Source organism: Hemicordylus capensis, chromosome 1 (assembly GCF_027244095.1).
Source record: "Hemicordylus capensis ecotype Gifberg chromosome 1, rHemCap1.1.pri, whole genome shotgun sequence".
Classification (NCBI taxonomy): domain Eukaryota; kingdom Metazoa; phylum Chordata; class Lepidosauria; order Squamata; family Cordylidae; genus Hemicordylus; species Hemicordylus capensis.
In genome coordinates, this window is record NC_069657.1 from 147431481 (window position 1) to 147457414 (window position 25934).

Below are 25934 nucleotides of genomic sequence, written 5' to 3' on the forward strand. Positions count from 1 at the left end.
TGCTTCTCCCCTTCTGACCCCCACCGGCCTTGGAGTACAAACCATTTCCTCCTCCACCTTCAGGCCCGAACCTCGACCCCAGAACCTGTCTCCTTTGCGGGCTGCAGCTCAGCTTCTGTGTGGCTTTTATGATGGCTCGCAAGAAAGAGCAGGTGCTGAGCCCGGCGGCGGGCAGTGGCGAGGCAGTGTCGGAGGCGCTGTGCTGCGGGGCTTCGCCCACCACCTGTCCTCCTCCGCCCTTTTCCGTCCCAGCCCTCTGTTCTCCTCCTCGGCTCCCTTCCCACCATTTTCGGGAGCCCCGTCCTCCCCTTCCCTCGTCCTCCTCTTCCTTTGACCCTCCAAAGGGCAGCGGGGCTTTGCCCACCGCCCGTCCTCCTCCGTCCTCCTCCTCAGCTCCCTCCCTGCCATTTTTGGGAGCCCCGTCCTCCTCTTCCCTCGTCCTCCGTTTCAGTTGTTGCCTTCGTTCCGGCTGTTACCGGGCAGCATATTGGAATTCTCGCAGAATCTCATGAGAGTTCCAGCGAGCCACGCATGCGCAGAACACCCGCAAGAGACACGGACGCAGGTACCTTAGGGTTTTATTATATAGGATGGCCCTGTCTTTAGGCACAGTGAGGCATAAGGCCTCAGGTGGCAGAGTTTGGGACACTATTCAAGAGCAGAAAACTGCCAGTTACTTAATAGTTTGTTGTTATGTCCCCCCCCCCCCACTATAGGGAATGCTATTTGGATATTTTCTGCCTCAGGCATCAACATGTCTTCTGTCTTTTTCTCCCATTTCTCTGAGGCTGTAGAAATGCACATGGTGTGTAAACTGATGAAGGTTGCTAAATTTTCTTGCAATCTTCATCAGCTTACACATCATGTGCATTTCTAGTGGTGTGCATCTGCAGTGTGCATCTAATAAATGCACATTATGTGTGCAGTGAGGGTTTGTGCAAGGGAGCTGAGAGCATTTTCTCTGGGGAGGCTCAGCGTATGAATTGGCTTCACACTTAGTGTCAAAGATCACAAATGTGGACTCTGACAGAGTCATGAACTGCTACCCACACAAGATATGTGCATTTTGTCTCATACACAGGCATGCAGACACACATACTTTGTCATGTGAGCTCTGCGTGTACACACACACACACACACACACACACACACACACACTTTCCTTTTCTGCACCATTCACATCAGCTTGTTTAGAATGTATGCAGAGAGCAATGGCAGAAGAGAAGATGCTTAATGAATGGAAGGAAGCGGTCACTCTTTCATGCTTTCCTTGGTATGTTCACTTGCCAAAAGAAACCCTCTAGAACTACCACATTTAAAAAAACTCACAGACATATGGCTGGGACCATATTGAAAGCTGGCTACATTAGATGGGTTTCTGGAGAACTGCAGATGGGAAGATGCAAGGGGTCTGATATGGCCTATATGCCTGAGATTTCCTATAACCCAGTCCACAGGGTCACTGTATTTGCAGATGGAAGGGAATCTCAAGCAGGACACCCAACCTCACCCCCAGCTTTCCTTCTGTTCTGATTCTGGCGCACTCTTCTGATGATGTAGGTTAAATCTGCAGGAGGAGATGTTGGTGCTTGTGTAGGGCAGAGGCAGAGGCCTAGCTGACTTTTTGGTTCTGTTCAGCCCCTGTGGTTCTGCTGCTTTGAAATATTATTAGAGGGCAGCAGCAGCCTTCGACAAGTGTACCATTCCAGAGAAAGTTTTCTTTCTGATAACCAGTGACCTATTGAAGATGCAGAGGGTTTATTCATATAGGATTGGAAGGAAATGAATGTTATTTATGATATGTTGTAAGAAAATCAGCTACTTTGGTTGGCAGATTTGGGCATGTGGTGTTAATTGTGTTGTTTGGCCCTGTTTCTTAGGCCTCCCCAGTGACTCTTGTTTTGTTCTCACCTGGAGCAGGTGGAGCAGCTGCAGCCACATTGCTAAAGCATATTCTGGGGTCCAGTTCCCCTTTCTAATTAAATTTTACCTTTGGGGTTTATAGTTGTGTACTTCTTAACACCACTCATTAATATTGTATGGTGATGCCACAAAGGCAGGATTCAGGGTTTAACATCGGCAGAGTCCATTCCCTAGTGATGTAACACAAGGTGGCTTTGAGCTGCTGACCCCCTTTGTTCTCCCCCCACCTGGCTGCTTGGATAATTTGCTGCTTCTCCTGAGGGATCCTTGGTTCAAGACTCAGCTGAGCCATCTTTCTGAGGCAGCAGCTGGAATGCCTGCGGAGACCACTGTGTACAATTAATGGATTTCCAGGGGAATTTCTTTACTTGCACTTTGCCTTCACTTTTTTGAGGTGGAAAATTGGTTTTTGTTTCCTGTGCTGTTTGGTTCAGAGAAGCTATTATTTAAACTGTTGCTCTGCTTTTTAAAATGGACCCATTTTATAGATGCACCTGGCATTCTAAGGTGGGGTGCACAAAACATGAATAGGATGGATCCAACTTAATTTCTCCTCAGACAGAACCTCCATGTGGGTTCTGGTGTCAAAAACCTTTTAAGCCTATTTCCACACATGGCTCCAATAAGCTAGAAAACAGGAAATGCAACAGGAAGTACTTAAAAAGTACTTTTTGCTGCAAGGGTTTAGAGCTACTATTGCTGTCTTCACATAATGATAACTCTGTCTCCGATGCCAGTCATGTGAAGAATTCCTTCCTCTCATCACTGATTATCAACTGCCGGCTCCCACACTGGGTTTTACATTTAAGGGCTACTAGGGCAAGGGATAGCCACATTTCCGCCTTGCCCCCGCATGAAGTGAAAAATAGGGAGAACAGAAATACTTAATTCCAAGTGGAACTGAGTGGATGGCCATTGCGGAAGCTGAAGAAAGTAACACCAGTGTTACAATGGGAGTACAACCAGAATGAAAAGTGAGTTGATGTGCTGAGTGAGGCCAAGAGGAAGAATCGCAGGGAAAAACCTGCATGGCCTTGCCTTGTTTTAGCCTCTAGATGGAGCTACCTTTGTGGCAGTGCTGTGTGTAGCCTTGGCAGTGGATTTGTTTTCATTTTAGTGCATAAGTGATTATCGGACAGTTCTCAGAATTCATATCCAGAATTCATATGAGACGGAGGCCAGGAGACAGGATGTTCTTTGATTTTTGTATTTTGGAGCGTAGGTAGGAAGTAAGCAAGTAAGATGTCCCGAAGGACATCTCCTGAAATGAAAACCTGAGATGGAGAAAGATTGCTCAGCCCACAAGAAGTGTTTTGGTCACAACTGGGAAAAAACTTGTGGTCTGACGCACGTCTGATACGGGAATTTGACTTGGAGCCTTAAAAAAAAAAAAAGTAGCTTTGGTTGGGAGCCACTTGTCTTTTGCAGTGTCTGCAATGAAGGCAAGGAACCATAAAGGGCACAGTCTCAAGACAGCTGAGCAACTTTAAAAGTGTTTTCATAGGGGCCCAGTGAACAGTCTGGGGGAATCTGCTGATTCCTTAAGCTAAGCAGGTGTGTGGCCCTGTTAAGTCCCTTAGGTAAGAGACTGCTGGGAAATGAGTGTTTCCACACCTGCTGAAAGCAACTCTTGCTTCAATTGTGTTTGTAATGTGAATGTAAAATCTACTTGGCAAGAAAGTTCCTTTACAATACAAACCCCTCTTTTCCAGTTTCATAGAATGATAGACTGTTAGGATTGGAAGGGACCTTGGAGGTCTTCCAGTCTGCCTGACCCCTTGCTCAGGGCAGGAAACTGCTCTAGCATCCTTGGCAGATGGCTGTCCAGCCACCTATTTGAAAACCTCCAGCAAAAGGGAGCCCACCACGGCACGAGGCAGATTGTTCTGTGGTTGGACAGCTCTTACAGTAAGGAACATTCTCCGAATGTCTAGCCTACATTGGCTTCCTTGTGATTTCCACCCATTGGTCTGCCCCCAGTTCTGCCCTCAGGAGCAACAGACAACAGATCTGCTCCTTCTTCTTTGTGACATCCCTTCAAATATTTGAAGACAGCTGTCATATTTACCCTCAGTCTTCTCTTCTCCAGGCTAAACATACCCAGCCACTTCAACCATTTCTCATGCTTTCCAGACCCCCTCACCTCTCACCATCTTAGTTGCCCTCCTCTGAACCCATTCCAGTTTATCAACATCTTTCTTAAACTGAAGGGGCCAAAAACTGGACATGGGATTCCAAGTGAAGCCTGACCAATGCATAATCAAGTGGGGGTGATTTCCCTTTTTCAGTAACAACGATCAGGAGTAGCATCAATAGCAGGAGAGAAGCTCAAAGACTACTCAGAATCCACATGTGAAAATGCCCTTTGCTTCACATATAGTTAAGTCTACCTCCAACTTACTTTGGTTGATCTTAAGCTTCTTTTAACATTCTGCATGCTCAAAACCACCTAGCTGATGACAATATAAAGCAGTATCATTTACACTTTTAAAATATGTGAATTTATCACTGTTGTATTCCTTGCGGTGCCCAGGCCTGAATATTCCTTTGGTGCTCCATGTTGTGAGTGAGCCTCAGTAATGCTTACTTCGGGGTCTTAGGACTGACTGTAGACTCTCAAGTAGAAAGTTATCCACAGGTCATGTGACATGCTAAGCATACCCTGAGTCTCTTGGGATCTCTCCAAATTATATGGCACTGATTAACTTCATGGAGTCAAGGTGCCCAGAGTGTGAGTTAATTCAGTTCATTCCAATGCTCCTTAAACTACACAGCACTTAGGAGACATTTAGTGTAAAAGAAGGCTCCTCTGTGATGGGGTTATTAGGATGGACATGGTCAGGATTGCCTGGTGCTTTGCATATTAAGAGAGCTTTGGTGAAAATGATTATTGAGGCAAAAGCAGAACGTTAACGGCTTCCCTGTTTGTTCTGGCAGACCCCCCAGTGCGGATTGTAGGGCGTGATGAGCTGCAAACTCACCACTGCTGCCTGGCTTCAGAGGACCTGGTGCTGTCAGTAACACTGTCATGCCCTGGAGGGGAGGTGAAGTGGTACAAGGACGGGGAGAAACTGCAGGACACGGACCGTGTGCGGCTGGAGCAGGATGGGGCCCGCCATTCGTTGGTGATTCTGGGAGCGGAACGCTGTGACGCAGGGGAGTATCTGTGTGACAGTGGTGATGACAGCCTCATCTTCTACACCAGGGTCGAGGGTAAGGCCTGGGCCTGATGGGAGAGGGAGGAGAAAAGATCAGTTGTGAACAATTGCCTTTAAAAAAAACACACCAACTCCAAAACGATTTTGTCAATACAAGGAATCCAGTCTATAATATGGAATGTGCATCATGTCCCAGCTTACAGATTGGTTCAATACTATTTCAGGAATCTAAGTTCAGTAGTGGGGGAGGTGGGGAGGGGTTTTATGTGAATGCATCCTTCCATATACATTTGTAAAAGGTCGAGTTATTCACATTCATTACATAGCCTGTACCAGCATCCGACAGAACGATTTTGCCTTTGTTTCCCATTTCCAGCAACTACCATTCTAGCTGCTGTTGTTATCATGTTGCTCACTGATTCTCAGTGTCTTGGTTAAACAGAACCTCAGGAAGCTCCTAGTCATATTATAACAGGAGAAACAGTAAAACTCATATTATTATAATTTCTTCAGTGCTTTAAGACAGTAAGATTTCATGTGTTGTTCACTTCTGCAGAGCAAACAGCCTGCCTGTCCCCTCTGCTTCACAGAGCAACTCACCTTTCCTCTGAAGTGGGGCCCATATGAATGTGTTGCCACTGACAGGGGTGGATTAAGCTTTTTGTCACCCATAGGCAAAAAGGCTTTTGCCACCCTTTTACCTTAAACAAAAAAGGTTTGCCTTTTTAAAAAAATAATGTAAAAGAGAGGGGCTTTCTCCTCGCCCACTCTATTTTTGCTGCAGCAGCCGCTGCCCACAGAGAAGGGTGACAAAATTTGAGGAGGGGCAAAATTTGCTGCTCCTCAAATTTTGCCACCGTAGGCAAATACCTATTCTGCCTCTCTGTTAATCCACCACTGGCCACTGAGCTTTTGGGGCCCTGCCATTTAAAGGAGTCCCACCCCACTGGAACCCAGAGCTGCCTCGTAGCAGAGGAGAAGTAAGGTGGACCTGACGCTGGTTGCTTCTTTCCTTCTTGGAGCAGCAAAGCACAATGTTGTCTTTGTTTGTCCCCCCCCCCCCACTATGTGGTGTTCCTTTGCATCTCCTGCTCTGTCTCATTTGTTCAAGTGTCTGTATTTGACTGCTTGTGACTACCTGAGCGGTGGAGGTGGTGCCTTTCTTTAGACCAACAAGCCCTGTTTCTGCCTTGCACTGTGACACTTCTCTCTTTCTCTGTTTCCTAAGAACCTCCCATCTCTATTGTGGGGAACACAGGGGTGCCCGAGCAGCACTCCTTGGCAGCTGGAGATGCTCTGGTGTTGGCTTGTCAGGTGTCCTTGCCTAGCGCTGCTGTGCGCTGGCTGCGGAATGGAGAGGAGCTAGTATCCAGCAAACGCATCCGCATAGAAGCCCATGGAACACACCGGCAACTCACCATCTTTGGAGCCAAACCAGGAGACTCCGGCTCCTATGTGTGTGATGCAGGCACTGACCAGATGGTGGCCATGGTAGAAGTGGCAGGTGAGACCTCCTCTGAAAAAAGGCTGGCAGGCAAGGGTTGAGAGTCAAATACTGTGTTTCCCACTCTCTCTTCAAGGGAAGGGAAGCTTCGCAGCTGGGGTGATGTGTACGAGTGTGAGATTAAAAAGGCCCTGGTCGCTCAGCTGTGAGTGGAAGATGTAGCTTTAGGGAAACAATAATGCCTCTCATTAATTGTTTTATGGTAAGCACTCCAAGCAGCAGTATGCTGGAAGGGTGGGAGAGAAATACATAGATGAATACATCTCTAGGGCTCTCCCTTGCAATATGACAATAATATCCACAAAGTTAAAAAAAATGTAAAGTGTGCTGTCAAGTTGATTTCGACTCCTGACGCCCACAGAACCCTGTGGTTTTTCTTTTGGTAGAATACAGGAAGGGTTTACCATTGCCTCCTCCCACGCTGTATGAGATGATGCCTTTCAGCATCTTCCTATATTGCTGCGGCCCAATATAGTACTAGCGGCAATTCGAACCGGCAACCTTTTGCTTGTTAGTCCAGCATTTCCCCTCTGTACCACCTTACAGAGCCGCTAAAACTGATTATTGAGATAACGTCTACGAAGTGCTTAGAACAGTTTAAAATGCTCTATGAGTGTATCTCCTTCCTCTTCCTCAGCCTCACTCCTTTGTGATTAGTACAAAAAGCTGAAGCGTTGCTCCCATCTCCAGGCCCAGACGTAGACTGAGGATACTGCAGTGGGGCAGACAATCAGTAGACGGAGCAGGCTGCTTCTCCGATGATTCACACTCTGCCAGTGAGAGGGTTAAATTTAACTCTGGCTAACTCCCTGGCGCCACTCCTCCTGCACTTTCTGCCAACAATTGCTACCCGCTCTGAAAGCAAGGGAGGCTGTATTGACTGGAGTGTTCTTTTTTAAAAAAAAAAAGTGTAAAGGAGGGAACTGGCAGGGCCCAGCCCTAGCAGGACAGGACAGGTGTTTTGAGGAGAGGCAGGGAAATACCCCAGTTGTCTCTGCCAAGAAGGTGAAGTGCCAGTAAGCATGAGCAGTGTCTTTTCCAGCCTCTGGGACTGGGCACTGTGCCCTTTTGGGAGGCGAGGAGGAAGCCAAAGGTGCAGGGTGGGGTGCAGGGCACTGAGACAACTACTGGAGACACCCTGTCTTTTCCAGCCACTGGGACTGGGCACTGTGCCCTTTTGGGAGGCGAGGAGGAAGCCAAAGGTGCAGGGTGGGGTGCAGGGCACTGAGACAACTACTGGAGACACCCTGTCTTTTCCAGCCACTGGGACTGGGCACTGTGCCCTTTTGGGAGGAGAGGAGGAAGCCAAAGGTGCAGGGTGGGGTGCAGGGCACTGAGACAACTACTGGAGACACCCGTAGAGTGGCTGGAGATCCCCCCTGGAGCTGTTAGGTGCTCCTCACAGCTGCTAGTGCTCTTGCCCTACTGCGAAGGCCTGGTGCTGCAGACTTGGTGCTGGGCTAACTTCTCCCCATTATACTCAAATGCATGTAAAAGAGCCCTGAGCTCTCTTTCATCTTAAGAAAAAGAGCTTTGGGAGGGAGTGACTGAGAGCAAGGAAATAGTGGGCGTGGCAGTGTAACCCTTTCCCTGCCATGTCCTGAGTCCAACTCACCCTTGTGGGGTTCGGCATGCAGGCAAACATGCACTTTGAACCATGCACAGAGAAAAGCAGCTTGAGGGTGGCGGGAATTTGGAACAGAGAAACTGCAGTCAGGAAAAGGGTTAGGTACCCACCTAATGGCGCAGTGGGAAAATGACTTACCTAGCGAGCAAGAGGTTGCTGGTTTGAATCCCTGCTGAATATGGGAAACACCTATATCGGGCAGCAGCGATATAGGAAGGTGCTGAAAGGCATCATCTCACACTGTACGGGAGGAGGCAATGGTAAACCCCTCCTGTATTCTACCAAAAGAAAACCACATGGCTCTGTGGTCGCCAGGAGTTGACACCAACTCAAGGACACAACTTTACCTTTACCCCCTGCCACCTGCTGTTTCAAATTCTCCTTTTCCAAAGCTGCATTAAAAAAGAATGGCACTGCTAATAAGCATGTTTGTATATAATGCATAGTTAGCCTCTTACCAGCAGGGCTGTGTATATCCTGTGATGCTTAGAATCAGAATAAATAAATAGAAATTCTTTATCAAGATAATCCAGATCCTCACAAAGAACAGTGAACTTTTGCAGCTTGTGCTAATTATGTAAATGAATTGCTTGTTTTGCATAATTTATTTTGTACCTGCAAGTTAGGAGGAGGGCAAGGAACTATGTGCATAAATGGAGTCCTGCCACTGACCATGAAACCTTAGAGCCCTTTCAGGTGGTGGTTTATTCCATCATGAACGTTAATTGTTATGGAGGATTTTACACGGTCCTCCGTACTCTATCCTGTGTGAAATTTTCTGTGTTCCCATGAACCTGTTCCCACCTATTTCATTTTGTTGCTCAGTTATTTTAACTTGATCATGCTAGCGGCACAGCTTCCAAATCCCAAGACCATGCCCCATTTCTTCTGCACCTGAGTGGACCTTTGCCACTTTACTTCTTTTTATTGCGCTTTGCATAAGAACAGACCTGCTGGATTAGGCCCAAGGCTCATTTAGTCCAGTATCCTGTTTCACAGAGTGGTCTACCAGATGCCTCTGAGAAGCCCACAGGCAAGAGGTACGGGCATGCCGTCTCTCTGGTTGATGCTCTCGTGCATCTGGTATTTTGAGGCATCATGCCTCTGAGGCTGGAGGTGGCCTACAACCACCAACTAGTAGCCATTGATAGACCTGTCCTCCATGAATTTGTCCAAGTCCCTTTTAAAGCCATCCAAGCTAGTGGCCATGACCACATCCCATGGCAGAGAATTCTATATATTAATTATGTGCTGTGTGAAAAACTACTTCCCTAAATTTCCTGGCCTTCAGTTTCATGGGAAGTTTCTAGTGTTGTGTGAGAGGGAGAAAAATTCATCTCTATCCACTCTACTCCATGCATAATTTTATACACCTCGATCATGTCTCCCCTTAGTCTCCTCTTTTCTGCAGCCCCAGATGCTGTAGCCTTGCCTCATAAGGAAGGTGCTCCAGGCCCCTGATCATCCTGGTTGCCCTCTTATGCACCTTTTCCAGTTCTACAATGTCCTTCTTAAGATGTGGTGACCAGAAATGTATGCAGTACTCCAAATGTGGCTGCACCATAGATTTGTATAAGGACATTCTAATATTAGCATTTTTATTTTCAATCACCTTTTAAATTCAGTTCTTTTTAAAACCAAGGTGAGTATGATCACTAATACAATCTCCCCCATTTTTATTTTTATTTTAAATAAAAGCTTGTCCCCCATTCGTGTTTACTCAGATGTAAGCCTCACTGCTGTAAATGGGACTTCCTCCCCAAAAGAGGCTGGAGAGGAGAATCATGAGTTCTGAGGTAGGGCTGAGCATTTGTTTGTATGCTAAGCAAAGGTGGTTGGTTTTAAATATTGTTCCCAGCTTGACTGTTCTGATTGCAACAATTTAAATGATAAAAAGTGAAGCCTCAAAAAAACAAAACAACCAAAAAACCCAAACACCCACACCTAACTGCCTGGAATTTGGGTAGTATAATGCCCTCATAAGGGTCTATTGTGCATGCAGTTTTCATCCCATTCTGACAGGAAACAAAAAGATTCTAAATGTTTTCATAATTTCCTATAATTATTGATGGCCGAAGCAAAAATAAGAGTAGTAGTAGTAGCATTATATCACTTATTCTCTCTCCACCTAGTCCAGGGGTGTGAAAACTTGACACACACACACACCGCCCCCCAGCTATTGCTGAACTACAACTCTCATCATAAACAGCCACAAAATTGGCAGAGACAAGTTTGCCCACCACTGCCCTAGTCAAAAGAGAAGAATCGCAATTTTACTTGGGGGGGGGGAGGAGTAAATGTGTGGTCTAAACAGTAAACCTATGCATATTTACTCAGAAGCAAAGTCCCACTATGTTCAATGGGATTACTTCCAAGAAAATCTACATAGGATTGTAGCCAAATCATTAAAGAAGAAGGTACTGAGGGAGGAAACTATTTCAGGAATTGATTAATTAACAATCAGCAATAATTTCAGAGAACAGGAGACACTTAAAACCACATTAAACATTTATTCTTTTATTTGTTTCTTCCTTTTCAAGCTCAATGGGAGCTTCAGCAATTATTGGGTCTCTGTCCTGGATAAATGTGGCAATTTGACCAGGATTACCTGGGAAATCTACATTCTCACAATCAAGTTTGTGGGGCTCAGCAATCCTAGTCTATCTTTAACCAGGATCGCCATGATTGTGGAAACACAGCATTTTATTGTTCAAATGAAAGGTGAAACATGCTGAATTTTTCACCCACTTGAAAATTAAGTACTTCTGTACATAGATGGCCCAAGACATTCTAGTTCCTGAAGCAGAGAATCCAAATTGCACCCCCACCTGCATCCCATCAGTGTAGACCCATAGTGGTGATGGTGGTGGTGGTGATGAAAGACAATTGCAGTTTGGCTACGTGTCTAGGATTTCCTGTTACTGATATTAGTGGTGCTGTGTCCAAAATGCTACTAATTGAAGGAAGTCACACATGTTGCTGTCTGGAAATGTGCCATATGTACGAGGCAAGTTCTTTACCAGCGTGATGGGGCAAAACGGTTCAAGCCGGAATGGTATCAGCCATGGTTGTAGCTTAAATCAAGCTCTTTTGACCGCTTCAGAAACATTGACGGGCAACTCCCCTTTCTCTTTCTCTTAGCACCCCCGGTGCGCATTGTGAATAAGAACGATGCCCAGGTGCCTCTTGAAGTGCAGGAGGGAGAGACCGTGACACTGGTGGCCCGGCTCTCTCAAGAGAAAGCCTCTGTCCAGTGGTTGAAGAACAGGCGGCCGCTTTACCCTGGGCCACGAGTGGTTGTGAGCAGTGAGGGGCCAGTGCGCTGCCTCACCATCAGGCAAGCAGAGCCAGGAGACAGCGGCATCTTTAGCTGTGAGACTGGAGATGATGAAGTGCATTTCACAACATGTGTGCGAGGTAAGGTGGGCCTACTCTCTCCACTGGTTTCCAGTGGAGAGGAAAGGGGCCATAGCCCAGTGGAAGAGCCCCTGCTTGGCATGCAGTAGGTCCCAAGTTCAGGCCCTGACATCTCCAGAGAGTGGGAAGGGAAGGACCCTTGTCTAAACCTCTAGAGTGTTTCCACCAGCCGGTGTAGACTGTACTGAGCTAGATGGAGCAGTGGTCTGACTCAGCAGAAGGCAGCTTCATATGCCCTCATATCCACATATGGGGAGATTGGAATCAGCAGGAGCTTCCAGCACCAAGCTTTTCCTCATATCCATCTTCCTTACATTCCCGGTAGACTGCAACCAATGAGGACATAAGATGAGAGACCTTGGAGAGTGGGGAGGTGGGGCTTTGTGAAGCACAATGATGAGGCGGGGTGGGTGGGTGGGGAGCATGTCTGTGTGTGGTGCTAAGAATCATAGGGTGACTCTGTGTGCGCAGCCTGAAGGGCCTGCCCCCAATGTTGTCCTTGGGGTTTCTCCTCCTCCCTTTCAGCATGAGGCAGAGAGGAACTCCACAGACTAAAAGCAGGAGGGGCTGACATAGACCTGGAAGATGTGATAAATGACAGGGGTCTGTCTTCGGGTGCCACCGGTTCATCTGGTGGCGACCTGGGATCAGGCCTTCTCTGTTGTCGCCTCTAGATTGTGGAACATGCTCCCCATGGATAGAAGAGGATTGTCTTCCTTGGAGGCCTTAGGAGAGCCTTAAAGACCCATCTTTTAAACCTGGCTTTTAACAATATCTAGTTTTAATGTTATCTAGTTCTAATTGTCATTTTCATCTGCTTTTAATTGGTGTTTGGTTTTAATTGTTATGTATTTTTGATTTTAATGTAAACCACCCTGAGCTACTTTTGGAAGGGCAGTATATAAATCAATCAACCATTCAAACAAACAAACTGAAGGAAGGGGCCAGAGGGAGAAGGAGACCGAGGCAACACCAATGGGTAAGGTGTGGAGTGAGGATGAAAGACCCCCTCGGAGATTTCCTTCCATCCTTCTCCTTCTTTCTGTTGTGTCTCTTCTTTGCCAGAGGCCCCAGTGCTGTTTGTGCCGAAGCCAGAACACCCAGAGAAGGTGCTGGTGCTGGAGGGGGGCAGTGCAGTGCTCTCGGCCATCGTCTCCAAGGAGCTGGCTGTGGTGAGCTGGGAAGGACCCCGAGGCGCCTTGGCGGCAGGCGACCACTGCCAGCTGCGCAGAGAGGGCCGGGTGCACAGCCTCCTGCTTAGCAACGTGAGCAAGGCTGACGCTGGCGAGTACATCTGCCACTCCCGTCACGACCAGCTGCATTTCGAACTTAGTGTCAAAGGTGAGGGGTCTGTGCGACGGAGCAGGAGGGGTGGTCCACTATGAGGTGGAATGCACTTAAGGGGGCAGCAAGTGGGGGTGGGTTGAACCAAAGGAATACGGCCTGATCAGGAGGGGTTGCTAGATTCCGTGGGGGTTGCCCTGCCTTTATCTGTCATGTTGGAGGGGGACTTTGGTCAGGTTCGACTTCTGCTGCCGCCATAGAGTTGCAGCTGTGGAAGAAGCCATCCCCACTGGCAGGGCTGGCTTCAGGGGTTGCCATTTTTGGGTAGCTGCTGAGGCCCCAAGAGCCTGGGACTCCTGAGCTACTACCACTGAGGAGGAGGAGGAGCAGCCTGTCCCCACTCTTATGGCAATGATGAGTATTTCCCCCAGGACTGGGCCCCCTTTGCTGACTCTCTCACTGCCACGCTGCAGCTTATGGCAGTGGCAACAATTCCTTTCCAGCCACTGCACAGAGGTAGAAGGCAGGCAGTGGCTGCAGCTGCTCCTTGCTGCTGCGCATCCTAGTGAGCAGCTGAGGATGGCAGCTAGGGGCAGCAGCCACCACTGCCTGCCCGCTCTGCCTCTGTCTGGGATTGCTGCTGCTGCTAACCACCATCACTGCTTGCTTGGCTGGACAGCAGCAGCGCCGAGTGAAGGAGGACCCACCAGGGGCTCTCTTGCTGAGGGGCCCCCACACCTGTAGCCAATCTGGTCTGCTGACATTCTCCCTTGTATGCAAGGGCTGAAGGAGCCTGCTTCTTTGGAGTTTGCCAAGCGGAGGATCCTGTATTTCCAGGGAGTCCGTTTGTATTGTCATGTGCTCCCCACTTCTCCAAGTGGCAAGAAATTCTAGGGGCAACACTACCCAGCCTATGGCTTCCCGTGGAGGAAGGATCACTAGAGTCTTGTGATTGTAATATTTGGTTTATTTACAAATATACAAGTTGAACATCAGGCAGAGGCAGACAGTGGGCGTTCCTGCCAGGCAGCAAGTCTGCTATTTCATATTGGATTCCCAGAAAGAAGTCCTGAATTCCATAAGGCACTTCTAGCAATCCGCTCTTTTTCTCAGCTCTCCCTAGCTCTATTCAAATATAATAGCCCACTCAGATGTTTAAAATCGTGCTGCTGTAACCATGTACAGTGGTGTGAATGGGGAGGAAGTCCCAGCTCCGCCCTGTCAATCACCACCTCTCCCCACTGCTCATGCTTACAGTGGGGCTTGTCTGAAGAGGGAAGTGCGCTTGTGTGATTGCGAGGCTAGATCAATCCAGTTGACCTATGGATGCATACGAGTGTATAGTGTACACAGATACAGGTCTGTACACAGAAACAGTTATTCACACATTGTGTTGAACACAAGAACAGCAGTACACTTCCCATCTGTACCATGTGTCGGGATGCCATGTTACCTGGTCACTTGGGTGGCCCTGTGGAGTCTGGAGAAGGGCGTGGCATCTCTCCTCTGAGGATTCCGTTCCCTCTAGGGGGCAGTGGGGATGAGAAGGGCCCAGGCTGGTTGATCCCAGTGGGGTTGAGAGGGCAAGGCCGGGAGAGCTCTAGGGAGACAGCTCTAGGGAGACAGCTAGGTTGGGTGTGGCAGGAAACAGGAAGCAAGGTCAGGAAGGGGGCAGGACATAGGCTTTAAGCCCTGTCAGCTCTGCACTGGGGTATTTAAAGATGTCAGCTGATGAGGAGGAGCTGTTTCTGAGTAGGGGAGCCAGGAGTTCTCCAGAGGAGGGAACTGGCTGAATGCAGCAAGCTAGGAGGAGGACGACTCAGGTGACAAGCTAACCTCCTCCCCTGGCTGTTCCTGAGGCTGACTTTTTGCAGGGTGCTACAGTCATTCTGGAGTTCAAGAAGGGCTAGTAGCCAACCTCTTCCCCTGGGAGTCTGACACCATGCATTTGAGGCACCTGTACCCAGGTCAACTGTTAAAATGAATGCAGGTACAGTCATTCACTCAAACACATGAACCTATGTATCGACATCTGTACACTTGTACCACATAATATCTGAATAGGGCTTTTGTCTCCTAGAAGCTGCAAAACTGTTGCTTCTTTATCTTCACACCCCAGACCACTCTCCCTTTAGCTTTGGGGCAAGGAGGTCTCACATTCTGAAGCTGCTCCTTCCAGAACACTCCAGAGCCATCTCTGTGCATCTCCCAGCCATTAGGAAATGTTAATGCAGACACCCTGGCCATTAACAGAAATCTGCCTAACTACAAAATCGGTTGACCAGAAGATTACATTCTTTATAAATGTCACATTTTATTGACACCGTGAGGAAAGTCTCCCCAATACTCCAGTTCTCCCAGCTGTGCTTTGCTGACTGGGGCATGCTGTACCATCTAGGAGACAGTGGTGAGAAGGGGAGAGATCAGGATGAGAGAACTGCCAGTATAATTGCAGCTTTTGTCATCTCTTTGAGTGTTCTTGCTATAAAAGAGACAAACTTCTGGCCAGTTTAAGAAGTTGCTAGTAATTTTTTATAGAGTGGGGACGGTCAAAGAGCCATGATAAGAAAATGGATCTTTCATGTATGCAGGCACTGTATTCCCAGTTACCAGATCCTTGGGAACAAACAACCTGGGATGGCCATCACCTTCCTCTCTGTTCGTAAGGTTCCAAAAGTTTCTGCCCAACCTTGGAAACAGAATGTGAGAAGTATATTTGTTCTGATCCCAGGAGTGAGAAGTATATTTGTTCTGATCCAGCAGACAGTGCATAGTTTTAATTATTGTCATTGCTCTGCTTTTAACCAACAGCAAGTTCTCAAAGGTGTTTATATAGAAAAAGGAAAAAGATGATTCCTGAAAAGACTAAAAAGAAACACAAGGTTAGACATCAGTGACAGCCTCTAGAAAAACATTACGCTGAGCACAGGGAACTGTGATAGGGAAGGTAGCAAACAAAGCTCCAGCTGTGCACAGAGTCGTCTTCCACATGCACATGTCTCTCCTTTGGACGCCTGCCTAGATCTGGATTTGTGCAGTATATTGGTCAGAGCTGACTTTGCTTTGGAGGGCCTACAACTCCGAACATGTGCTTGGCATGCAAAGCATCCCAAGCTAAATCTCTGGCATCTGCAATTAAAGGGATGCCTTTACATTTAGGAACAACCTAAAGGTTGTATGAGGGCTTAAAGAGAAGCTGCTAGTCAGCACTGACAGTAATCAGCTAGATGGAACAATGGTCTGATTCAGTGTAAAGCCGCTTTGTCTCTTCAGGCTTACCATTCCCCCCCCCACCCCTCTGGGGAGCAGCCTGTACATTCTCCATGGAAGCGAAAATACCTCCTTTGCCGACACACAAGGTTTTCTGTCCCTTGGTTCAGCAACAGATGCTTTGGGCATGGTGTGTGACTGGAACAGTTCAGCCCCACTTCTGCCAAGACTGTAAGGCAGGAAGGCTAGTTCCCTGTGCTCAGATTCTGCAACTGGCATAAATAAAGCACATTTGCATGTGCTTGCTTCATTTCCTCATGTATTCAACAATGTGAAGGAATGAGGAATGACTTTGGAGGCAACAGGTATGTAAGAACATAGGAACATAGAAAGCTGCCTTATACCGAATCAGACCCTTGGTCTATCTAGCTCAGTATTGTCTACACAGACTGGCAGCAGCTTCTCCAAGGTTGCAGGCAGGAGTCTCTCCCAGCCCTGTCTTGGAGAAGCCAGGGAGGGAACTTAGAACCTTCTGCATGCAAACATGCAGGTGCTCTCCCCAGAGCAGCCCCATCCCTTGAGGGGAATATCTTACAATGCTCACACATGTCGTATCCCATTCAATTTCAAACCAGGGAGAACCCTGCTTAGCAAAGGGGCCAATTCATGCTTGCTATACTGAGGGACCTTAAAGACCAAATTGAAGACAGATCATCCTGGAGAGAATCTATCTATGTGGTTGCTAAGAGTCGACATCAACATGATTGCACTCAATCAATCAATCACCACAATTCATGCTTGCTATCACAAGAACAGGCAGCCTTTGAGTTGGGGCTGAGAGGAGTGCAAGTGCAAAAGGTTTTTCTTTCTGATCTTCATGGAAGTATTCTCTGAATCTTTGCCCATCTGTCCTCCAGATGGGCAAAGATTCAGAGTGGTAAAACTGCAGTGGTAAAACGCGCAGTGGTAAACGCGCAGTGGTAAGAACTGCCGCCCTGTAACCAGAAGGTTACAAGTTCGATCCTGACCAGGGGCTCAAGGTTGACTCAGCCTTCCATCCTTCCGAGGTCGGTAAAATGAGTACCCAGAATGTTGGGGGCAATATACTAAATCATTGTAAACCGCTTAGAGAGCTCCGGCTATAGAGTGGTATATAAATGTAAGTGCTATTGCTATTGCTCCCAACATTTCTCTGTTACCACGAGGGAGGAAACTGAGCAACAAAGTTTGCTGTGGCTCTTGGGAATGCTGCGAGTTGCAGCATAGTCAGGATTCCACGCAGGTTTCCAAATAACCCTCTGCCCCCAGTCAGTAGGATAGCCTATATTTTGCTTGTTGCTGAGGTCTGCTCCCGACAGCCACCACATTGTTCTTTGCCCTCCTCAGAGCTGCCGGTGAAATTTGTTCGAGGACTGTGTGATGTGACAGCACTACAGGGGGAGACGGTGCTGTTCTGGTGCGAACTGTGCAAAACCAAGGGAGATGTCCTGTGGCTGAAGGATGGGCAGGAACTGGTACCCAATGAACACCAGGAGATCCGGGCAGAGGGACGGGAGCGTTCGTTGACCCTGAGCCATGTGGGACCGGAGGATGCTGGCGAATACTCATGTGAAAGCAAGGATGACCGCACCCTGGCTATCCTCACAGTACAGAGTGAGTCCTACCGGTGTCCTTAGAAGCACTGTACTCCCATTCCAAGCATCCCAGTCTACAATCCTTTATGCATCATCATAATGTGGGCTGAAGGCCAGGATCCAGCATAAAGCAAGTGTCATAGTCTTGTGCTTGGAAGCCCAGATATGTGAGCTCCTACCTGGAACTCTGGTTAAAATAAGGTATTATGACTGGGGTTTGGATACCCTGATCGGATTGCTGACAGGGTCACCAGGAGACAGTGTAAACAGACCTCTGGGGTGGGCGGGAGCTTCCCAGTGCATCCCCAGCCATCCCTAACTTGTGGCACTTCTTCCCCAGTCCCTAGGTTAGTGGAGATCATTTCTGAGCTGCACAACTTAACAGTGCTCGAGGGAGATGATGCTACCTTCAAGGCCGTGGTGTCTCCAGATGATGTAGCCCTAAAGTGGCAGCTGAATGGCCAAGACCTGATGCCCAGTGAGAGGCTGACCACAACCAGGAGCGGGCTGTGCCACACCCTCACTATACGACAATGCAGGTTGAGTGACACTGGCATAGTAACAGTCATTGCAGAAGGCCTGGTGAGTTCGGCCAGGCTCAGTGTGCAAGGTAAGAAGAAAGGCAACACCAGGCATGTGATTGTGGGGTGGTTCAAGGGAGTGGAGGATGCTGGGGATGGTTGAATAGGAATCAGGACATCTAAGTTTAGGTTTATCCCTTGGAATAAGTTTCCACTGAAATTCAAGAGTGACGTTAGCCAATAGGAACATAGGAAGCTGTCATATACTGAGTCAGGCTATTGGTCTATCTAGCTCAGTATTGTCATCACAGACTGGCAGTGGCTTCTCCAAGGTTGCAGGCAGGAATCTCTCTCAGCCCTATCTTGGAGAAGCCAGGGAGGGAATTTGAAACCTTCTGCTCTTCCCAGAGTAGCTCTATATCCCCTGAGGAGAATATCTTACAGTACTCACACTTCTAGTCTCCCTTTCATATGCAATCAGGGCGGACCCTGCTTAGCTAAGGGGACAAGTCATGCTTGGGCCCAATACCTGGGCCAGGTTTTGTCTTTTCCTGCCCCCATCCCCAATTCTGAACTTTATGCCAAGAAAATCTCAATTCTGTGGAATAAATTGTGAACACTAAGAACAGTTGCCTGTAGCTGCTTATCTGATATAAGTCAAGCTGCTTCTTTCACCCTGGAGGGCAGGCAACAGAAGCCTCATTGGAAGCCCTTTGTCTTCTAAATTTTGCCATCAAGCACTGTGTGTATAATTCTCAGACTGTATTTCCATAACTCTACAGGATCTGAGCTTAGACCTTTGCAAAACAAAATCTGAGATTCTCAAGTTGCTGAATTCTGTAGCCAGTACCAGACTCTGAGCTTGCCTCAGAGACAAGAAGCTGTGGAGCCAGTAGTTTTCAGTGCTTGGTTTCCAACTTGGGTACAAGTGTGGGATTCCCCTTGTGTGGGGAAAGAAAATAGAAAGAAAGACAGAATTTATATGGCCTTTGGGATGTTTGCACAGTGTGCGATAAAACATGCAGAATAGCCATGGGCATAATGGCTAGAATGTAGGACCTTGCACACTGAGAGAACTCTCCCTACAGAGAGCCACAGGCCGTGGCCCAGAATGCCTTGGAGTAGGGTATGTACCTGCTGGTGGTCAAGGGGTGGTGTTTCTCCTTGCAGAGGCTCAGGTGCTGTTTGTGCAGACACTGCGTGACGTGGTGGCTGAGGAGGGGCAGGACGTGCGCCTGGAGGTGGAGCTGAGCTTGGAGAGTGCTGAGGTGCAGTGGATGAAGCAGGGCATCCTGCTCCAGCAGAACACCAAGTACTGGATGGAGGCCCACGGGCACCAGCGAGCCCTTACCATCCACAGCATTGAGCTTGCAGACCGAGGCACCTACCGTTGCGAGAGCCTGCACGACCGCACCCAAGCCAGGCTGAGTGTGGAACGTATGTGCCAGCCCCTGGCATCTTTCCCATCCCTCTGTTGTCTGTTTGTAGAGTGCTAGTTCCCCTTGGCAGGGACAGCGTCACACCTCTGCTCTGTGTGTACAGCAGCTGGCACACTGTCGGTGTTAAATGCTAGTGGTTGTGCCCGGAAGGGTGTGTTGGTCTTACCAGGGTGAAATACCCACTTCTAGGTCAGGGATGGAATGAGCCTCCATAAGTGTAGGAGCCTTATATGGGGGGCAGTCCCAGGTTACTGTATCCACTGGCAGGGCCAAACTAGATGAGAGTCAGATTACAGGATTGGGCCCCACCTGTTTGTTTCATTGAATGTTAATAGCAGGGAGAGGGAGTCCTGATCCAGACTGGGACCACAGCGGGAGTGGGGCTTGAACCCTTTCCTCCTTCCAGGGTCTTGATCTAGATTCCTTCTGTTTGTCCCCAGAGGGAAGCCCTCCTTGGTACCAACCCCTGCTTTGAGAAGGGGCTGTGTGCTCTCTGTCATTCCTGGGAAGCAGGCTCTTTGGGTTGCAGACATGAATTGCACACTGACCTCTCTCCACCTCTTTCCCTCGCACTCCAGCCCGCAGGGTGATGGTGAAGAAACCTCTGTTGGACGTGGAGACTATTGAGAAGGAGACAGTGACATTTGAGCTTGAGTTATCTCATGCCAACGTATCTGGGGTCTGGACACGTGATGGCATCCGTGTGAAGCCCACCTCCACTTGCCGAGTCAGTGCCACGGGCTGCATCCACAGTCTGACGCTGCTGGGGCTCACGCTAGATGACTCGGGCACCGTGGCCTTCACTGCCGACACTGTGCGGAGCAGTGCCCGCCTCACAGTCCGAGGTACTGGGGCAGGGGGAGGCCATGCAGAGCTCTCCCGGGTTGTCCAGCAGAGCTGCCCCGGGTGGTGAGGAGTTTGATTCAGGCTCCTTCCAGTTCAGACCAATCCCCGGGGACTTTGTTCTGCTGCGATGCTTTTAATGGGTTCTTTGCGGACAAAATCTCCTATATTCAGGCTGACTTGGACTCCACTGTTTCTGCAGAGTCTATTAAGGTGGTGTCCAGCAATCCCTCTTGCAGTATTAGATTGGATCAGTTTCAATCTGTGATGCCTGAGGATGTGGACAAGCTGCTTGGGGCAGTGCGGCCTACCACTTGTTCTCTGGATCCTTGCCCGACTTGGTAGCTTCTGTCTAGCAGGGAGATTGTTGGAGATGGCTTAATTAATATCATTAACTCATCGCTGAGGGAGGGTAGGGTGCCTCCTTGTTTGAAGGAGGCAATTATTAGACCACTTCTTAAGAAGCCTTCCCTAGATCCCTCAGTGATGGATAGTTATAGGCCAGTCTCCAATCTCCCATAGTTGGGCAAGGTGATTGAGAGAGTGGTAGCGAACCAGCTCCAGGCAGTTTTGGAAGAAACCAATTATCTAGACCAGAAGATCTCAACTTTGGGTCCCCAGATGTTATTGGACTTCAATTCCCATAATCCCCAACCAAAAACCACTGGGGCTGGGGATTATGGGAGTTGAAGTCCAATAACATCTGGAGACCCAATGTTGAGAATCCCTGATCTAGACCCATTTCAAGCTGGCTTTAGAGTGGGCTATGGGGTTGAGTCTGCCTTGGTCAGCCTGATGGATGACCTTTACAAGGGAATTGACAGAAGGAGTGTGACTCTGTTGGTTCTTTTGGATTTCTTGGTGGCATTTGATACCATCAGCCATGGTATCCTTTTGGATCGCCTGGGAGAATTGGGGATAGGAGGCACTGCTTTGCAGTGGTTCCGCTCCGATCTCTCAGGCAGATTCCAGATGGTGGAGCTTGGTGACAGTTCCTCTTTAAAATGGGAGCTATTATATGGAGTCTCTCAGGGCTCCATTCTGTCACCAATGCTTTTTAACATTTACATGAAACCGCTGGGTGAGGTCATCAGGAGATTTGGTGCAGGGTGTTATCAGTATGCTGATGATACCCAAATCAATTTATCATCATCATCATCATCATCATCATCATCATCATCATCATGAAATGGCACTCACTCCTTAAATGCCTGCCTACAGGCAGTATTGGGCTGGATGAGGGATAACAAATTGAAGCTGAATCCAAGCAAGGTGGAGGTGCTCATTGTGAGAGATCAGAATTTGAGGGATGAGTTAGATCTTCCTGTGCTGGATGGGGTTACATTCCCCCAGAATGAACAAGTACCCAGCTTGGGAGTGCTCTTGGATCCAGGCCTCACCTTGGTATCTCAGGTGGAGGCTATAGCCAGGAGTGCTTTCTATCAACTTCAGTTGATTTGACAGCTGCATCCATTCCTTGAAGAGAATGATTTTGAAACAGTGGTGCATCAACTGGTAACCTCCAGGCTCGACTACTGCAATGTGCTCTATGTGGGGCTGCCTTTGTATGTAGTTCAGAAATTTCAGTTAATTCAAAATGCAGCAGCCAGATTGGTCTCTGGGGTAACCTGGAGAGACCATATTATGCCTGTCTTAAAACAGTTGCACTGGCTGCCGATATGTTTCTGGGCAAAATACAAAGTGCTGGTTATTACCTTTAAAGCTCTGAACGGCTTGGGTCCAGGCTACCTTAGAGAGTGCCTTCTTTGGTGTGATCCCCATTGCTCACTGAGATCATCTGGAGAGGTCTGTCTCCAGTTACCACCAGTACATCTGGTGGTAAGTCGGAACCATAGCTGCTCCTGGGCTGTGGAATGTACTCTCAGAACATATCTGCAGTTTAGTCTCGCTGTCGGCCTTTAAGAGAGCCCTAAAAACTTACTTGTTTGGCCTGGCCTTCCAAAGTTTGTAAATTGGTTTTTAAAAAAAAGTATTTTAATTAGTTTTAAATGGTTTTTGAATTATTTTTATATTGTTTTTGCATTGTGTTTTAAGTGGTGTGTGTTTTTATGTCTTTTAAACTTTGTTGTACACCACCCAGAGCCTTTGGATGGAGCGGTTTATAAATTGAATGAATGAATGAATGAACGGAGGTCAGGAGGAAGTAATGGAAGGGAAAAATGTCTGGTGCCGATGTCTGGTCTGTTCCGGAGGGGAGGGGAGGGGAGGCTGCCTGCACATGCCCCTCCCTTCACTCATGCAAGCCATGTAGGCTGCAGCCCAGTGCTGTAGCTCCCTGCCTTAACTGCTATGTGGATGTGCAGCAAGGCCCTTGGACCTGAGTTCTCCCCACAGCTGTGCAAACCCCCCAGGTTCACTATTCCTCGCCCCAACACAAAAGTGCCAGCTGACCCAAAGAGCTGTGTTGTGCAACAGCAGCAAAGACAGCTCCCAGGTCCACCTCTGCTGCATTTCAGGAGATGTGCCTCTCCCCTTTCACACAGGCATCGACCACAGCAGACCCGAAACCAAAGCCTGACACGGCTTCCGTGCCATGTTCAGTCTGAAGCAGCTCGGACCAGGGGCAGGTTGAGAGTGCAGTAGATGGGGGTGAGGTAGGCGGGTGGGTGATCGTCCTTCCAAGTCAGCTTGGGCAAGGGCTGCAAGCGGGTGTGCTGTGCCAAGTCAGGGGGAGTGTCCTGGAACATAGGAAGCTGCCATATACTGAGTCAGACCATTGGTCCATCTAGCTCAGTATTGTCTTCACAGACTGGCAGTGGCTTCTCCAAGGTTGCAGGCAGGAATCTCTCTCAGCCCTATCTTGGAGAAGCTGCCAGGGAGGGAACTTGGAACCTTCTGCTCTTCCCAGAGCGGCTTCATCCCCGAGGGGAAGATCTTGCAGTGCTCACACCTCTAGTCTCCCTTTCACATGCAACCAGGGCAGACCCTGCTTAGCAAAGGGGACAAGTCATGCTTGCTACCACAAGACCAGCTCTCCTCCTGGCTTGGCTAAGTTCAACCTTTTGACGGGGCGATGGCTTTTCATCCTCCCTGTGGGTGCATCTTTGTGCCACCTGTGCCCACCTTTGTCTCTGTCCCTGCAGAACCACCTGTCGCCATGCTGCGCCTTCCCCAGGATATGGGCATCCCTGAGACGGGCTCAGCCACCTTTGAGTGTGAGATCTCCCGGCCCTTGGCTGAGGTGAAGTGGTACAAGGTGAGGCTGCGGCGACCTCCCGCACTCCCCCACCCTTTCGCTTTCCTGGGCCTACCCTACACTCCCCAGAGCAGCAGCCTGCAAGAGGGTGAGCCAGCTTCAGAGCTCCCTGCAGACCTGACCATGGTGTTCAACCCAGGTGGGGCTCTCCTGCTTCCACACCCCTCTGCCTTGCTCAGCCCTTGACCAGCCTTCTGCTCTCTCTCTCTCTCCCTGGCTCCCGTAGGATGGGGAGGAGATCCAGACAGGGCCCAGCTGCCGCATGTACTCAGTGGGACGCCGGCGCCTCCTGCAGCTCAGCCACTGCAGCCTTGAGGATGCGGGCGAGTACACCTGCGATGCTGGCGACTGCCGCGCCTCTGCCAAACTGCGGGTCTTTGGTATGGATGACCTGGGCTGGAAATGGGAGCAGGGCCAGGAGGGGTGGGTTGGGCCATGCCAAGTGCCCTCTGACTTCCCATTCACAGGGGTCCATGGGCCTCTGTCATGTGCTGTAGCCTCCCTCTCCTGCTTCCCTGACATCTGCCTCTTGTGCCCTGGAGGTGGGTGGGCTGGTGATCAACTACATTGTGAGGAATCAGACTCTTGTTCTGGAAGCTTGTACAGCTTGTACAGGAAGCCAGGTCTAGGATAAACATTCTGTTCTTTTAAAAGTCTTCCTGGCTAGAAGAGCATTTCGGCAAAGGCAAAGCATGCCCAGGAGGGGAAGCCTGTGGATGTGTCTTCCTTCAGAGCTTTCAAGAACACATTTGACAGCCTTCTGGTTCAGTTTGTTTTCTAAGTATCTGATATCCCGTTAGGACAGGGGACTGGACTAGAAAGGTGATGACTCATTGGAGGAGGTTGCCTTCCAGCTCTGTGGTGAGCTAGTGAGAAAGCAGGCTGCGCTAGGAAGGCTGGAAGGAGAAAACCCTGTTTGCTTCTCAGGCCTTCGTCAGAGCCAAGGCTTAGCCCCAGGAGCCACTTGTAATGCCAGGGTCTGCCCAGCGGTTGGAGAAGCCATAATAAAGATATGAATGTTTCTGAGCGTGCGAAAAGCACCGAGGAAGGACAAGCAGTTCCCACATGTCTGGAATCAGAGGGAAGGGCTTCCAAGCCAGTGGGTGTGACTTCCAGGCATGCTTGAGCCCTGCCGGATGTCTCTCATGCTAGAAATTAACCATTGCAGCCCCTGCCAGGGTATGGTTCAAAAGTCACTCCATTAGGGAACCCTGGATTGATAGTTTTAAGATGGGGACTAGGGACCTCTGAAATTCAGTTCCCTCACCAGATCACAATTCTAAGGATTCTTTCTGGGGAAGTAATGACAACTAAACAGACTCAAAGTGAGTATGTCAGTGTAGATGTGCCCTGGGACAGCTTCCCCCAACCAGAGGGCTCTTGCTGGGGCACACAAGTGTGCTGCAGGAGGACACTGGCCACCAGTGTGCTGTGTGCTGTGCTGACTCGCTCTGAGCCTTAAAGCCCCATCCTTTTAGCCTGGTTTTTAATGATATCTAGTTTTAATTTTAATTTTATTCTGTTTACATGGGTTGTGTGTGTGTGTGAGAGAGAGAGAGAGAGAGAGAGAGAGAGAGAGAGAGAGAGAGTGTAAACCGCCCTGAGTCACTATAGGAAGGGCAGTATATAAATTGAATGAATGAAGGAATGAAATAATGCACTGGGAAGAATGTGTCCTTCCCAGTGCATTTTGAGGCAAGTTGGCTGCAAAAGCAGGGAGTTTAAACCCACTTGAAATAAATAAATAACTAAACACCATGCAGCAACTTTGCCACTGCAAAAAACAACTTGTAACTGACTTGGGGGGGGGAGTGTGCCCCCCTTTTAATTTAAGTATGTGTTGGGATGCAGAAGGTTGGGAAACACAGCCCCAAGGGATCTAGTGACACTCTCTTAAGCAAACTGAGCACTAGCAAGCTCTCTGATGGTGAGGAATTTCCTTCTGATGTCTAGCCTAAATCGGCTTCCTTGTCGTTTCAACCCATTGGTTCAAGTCCTGCCCTGAGGAACAACAGAGAACATGTTTCCTCCTACTCCTCCCCCTCCCCTCCCCCCTCCTCCTTCTATGTGACAGCCCTTCAGATATTTGAAGACAGCTCTCATATATCCCATAGTCTTCTCTTCTGCAGATGAAACATACCCAAACCAGTGTTCCCT

General features: G+C 48.8%; 1 protein-coding gene across 3 annotated transcripts in view; it reads left to right on the top strand.

Moving 5' to 3' along the window:
* OBSL1 (obscurin like cytoskeletal adaptor 1) overlaps positions 1-25934 on the top strand; it is an 82250-nt gene that overhangs the window by 49520 nt on the left and 6796 nt on the right. For 2 of the 3 annotated variants that reach the window (XM_053283207.1, XM_053283208.1), the window contains 10 exons: positions 4861-5136; positions 6310-6585; positions 11354-11629; positions 12695-12970; positions 17510-17776; positions 18098-18367; positions 19449-19715; positions 20296-20562; positions 23665-23777; positions 24004-24157. In XM_053283207.1, the coding sequence (XP_053139182.1) occupies positions 4861-5136; positions 6310-6585; positions 11354-11629; positions 12695-12970; positions 17510-17776; positions 18098-18367; positions 19449-19715; positions 20296-20562; positions 23665-23777; positions 24004-24157 (2442 nt within the window). The remainder of the gene's footprint in view (positions 1-4860; positions 5137-6309; positions 6586-11353; positions 11630-12694; positions 12971-17509; positions 17777-18097; positions 18368-19448; positions 19716-20295; positions 20563-23664; positions 23778-24003; positions 24158-25934) is intronic. The other variant, XM_053283209.1, reaches the window with a different exon arrangement.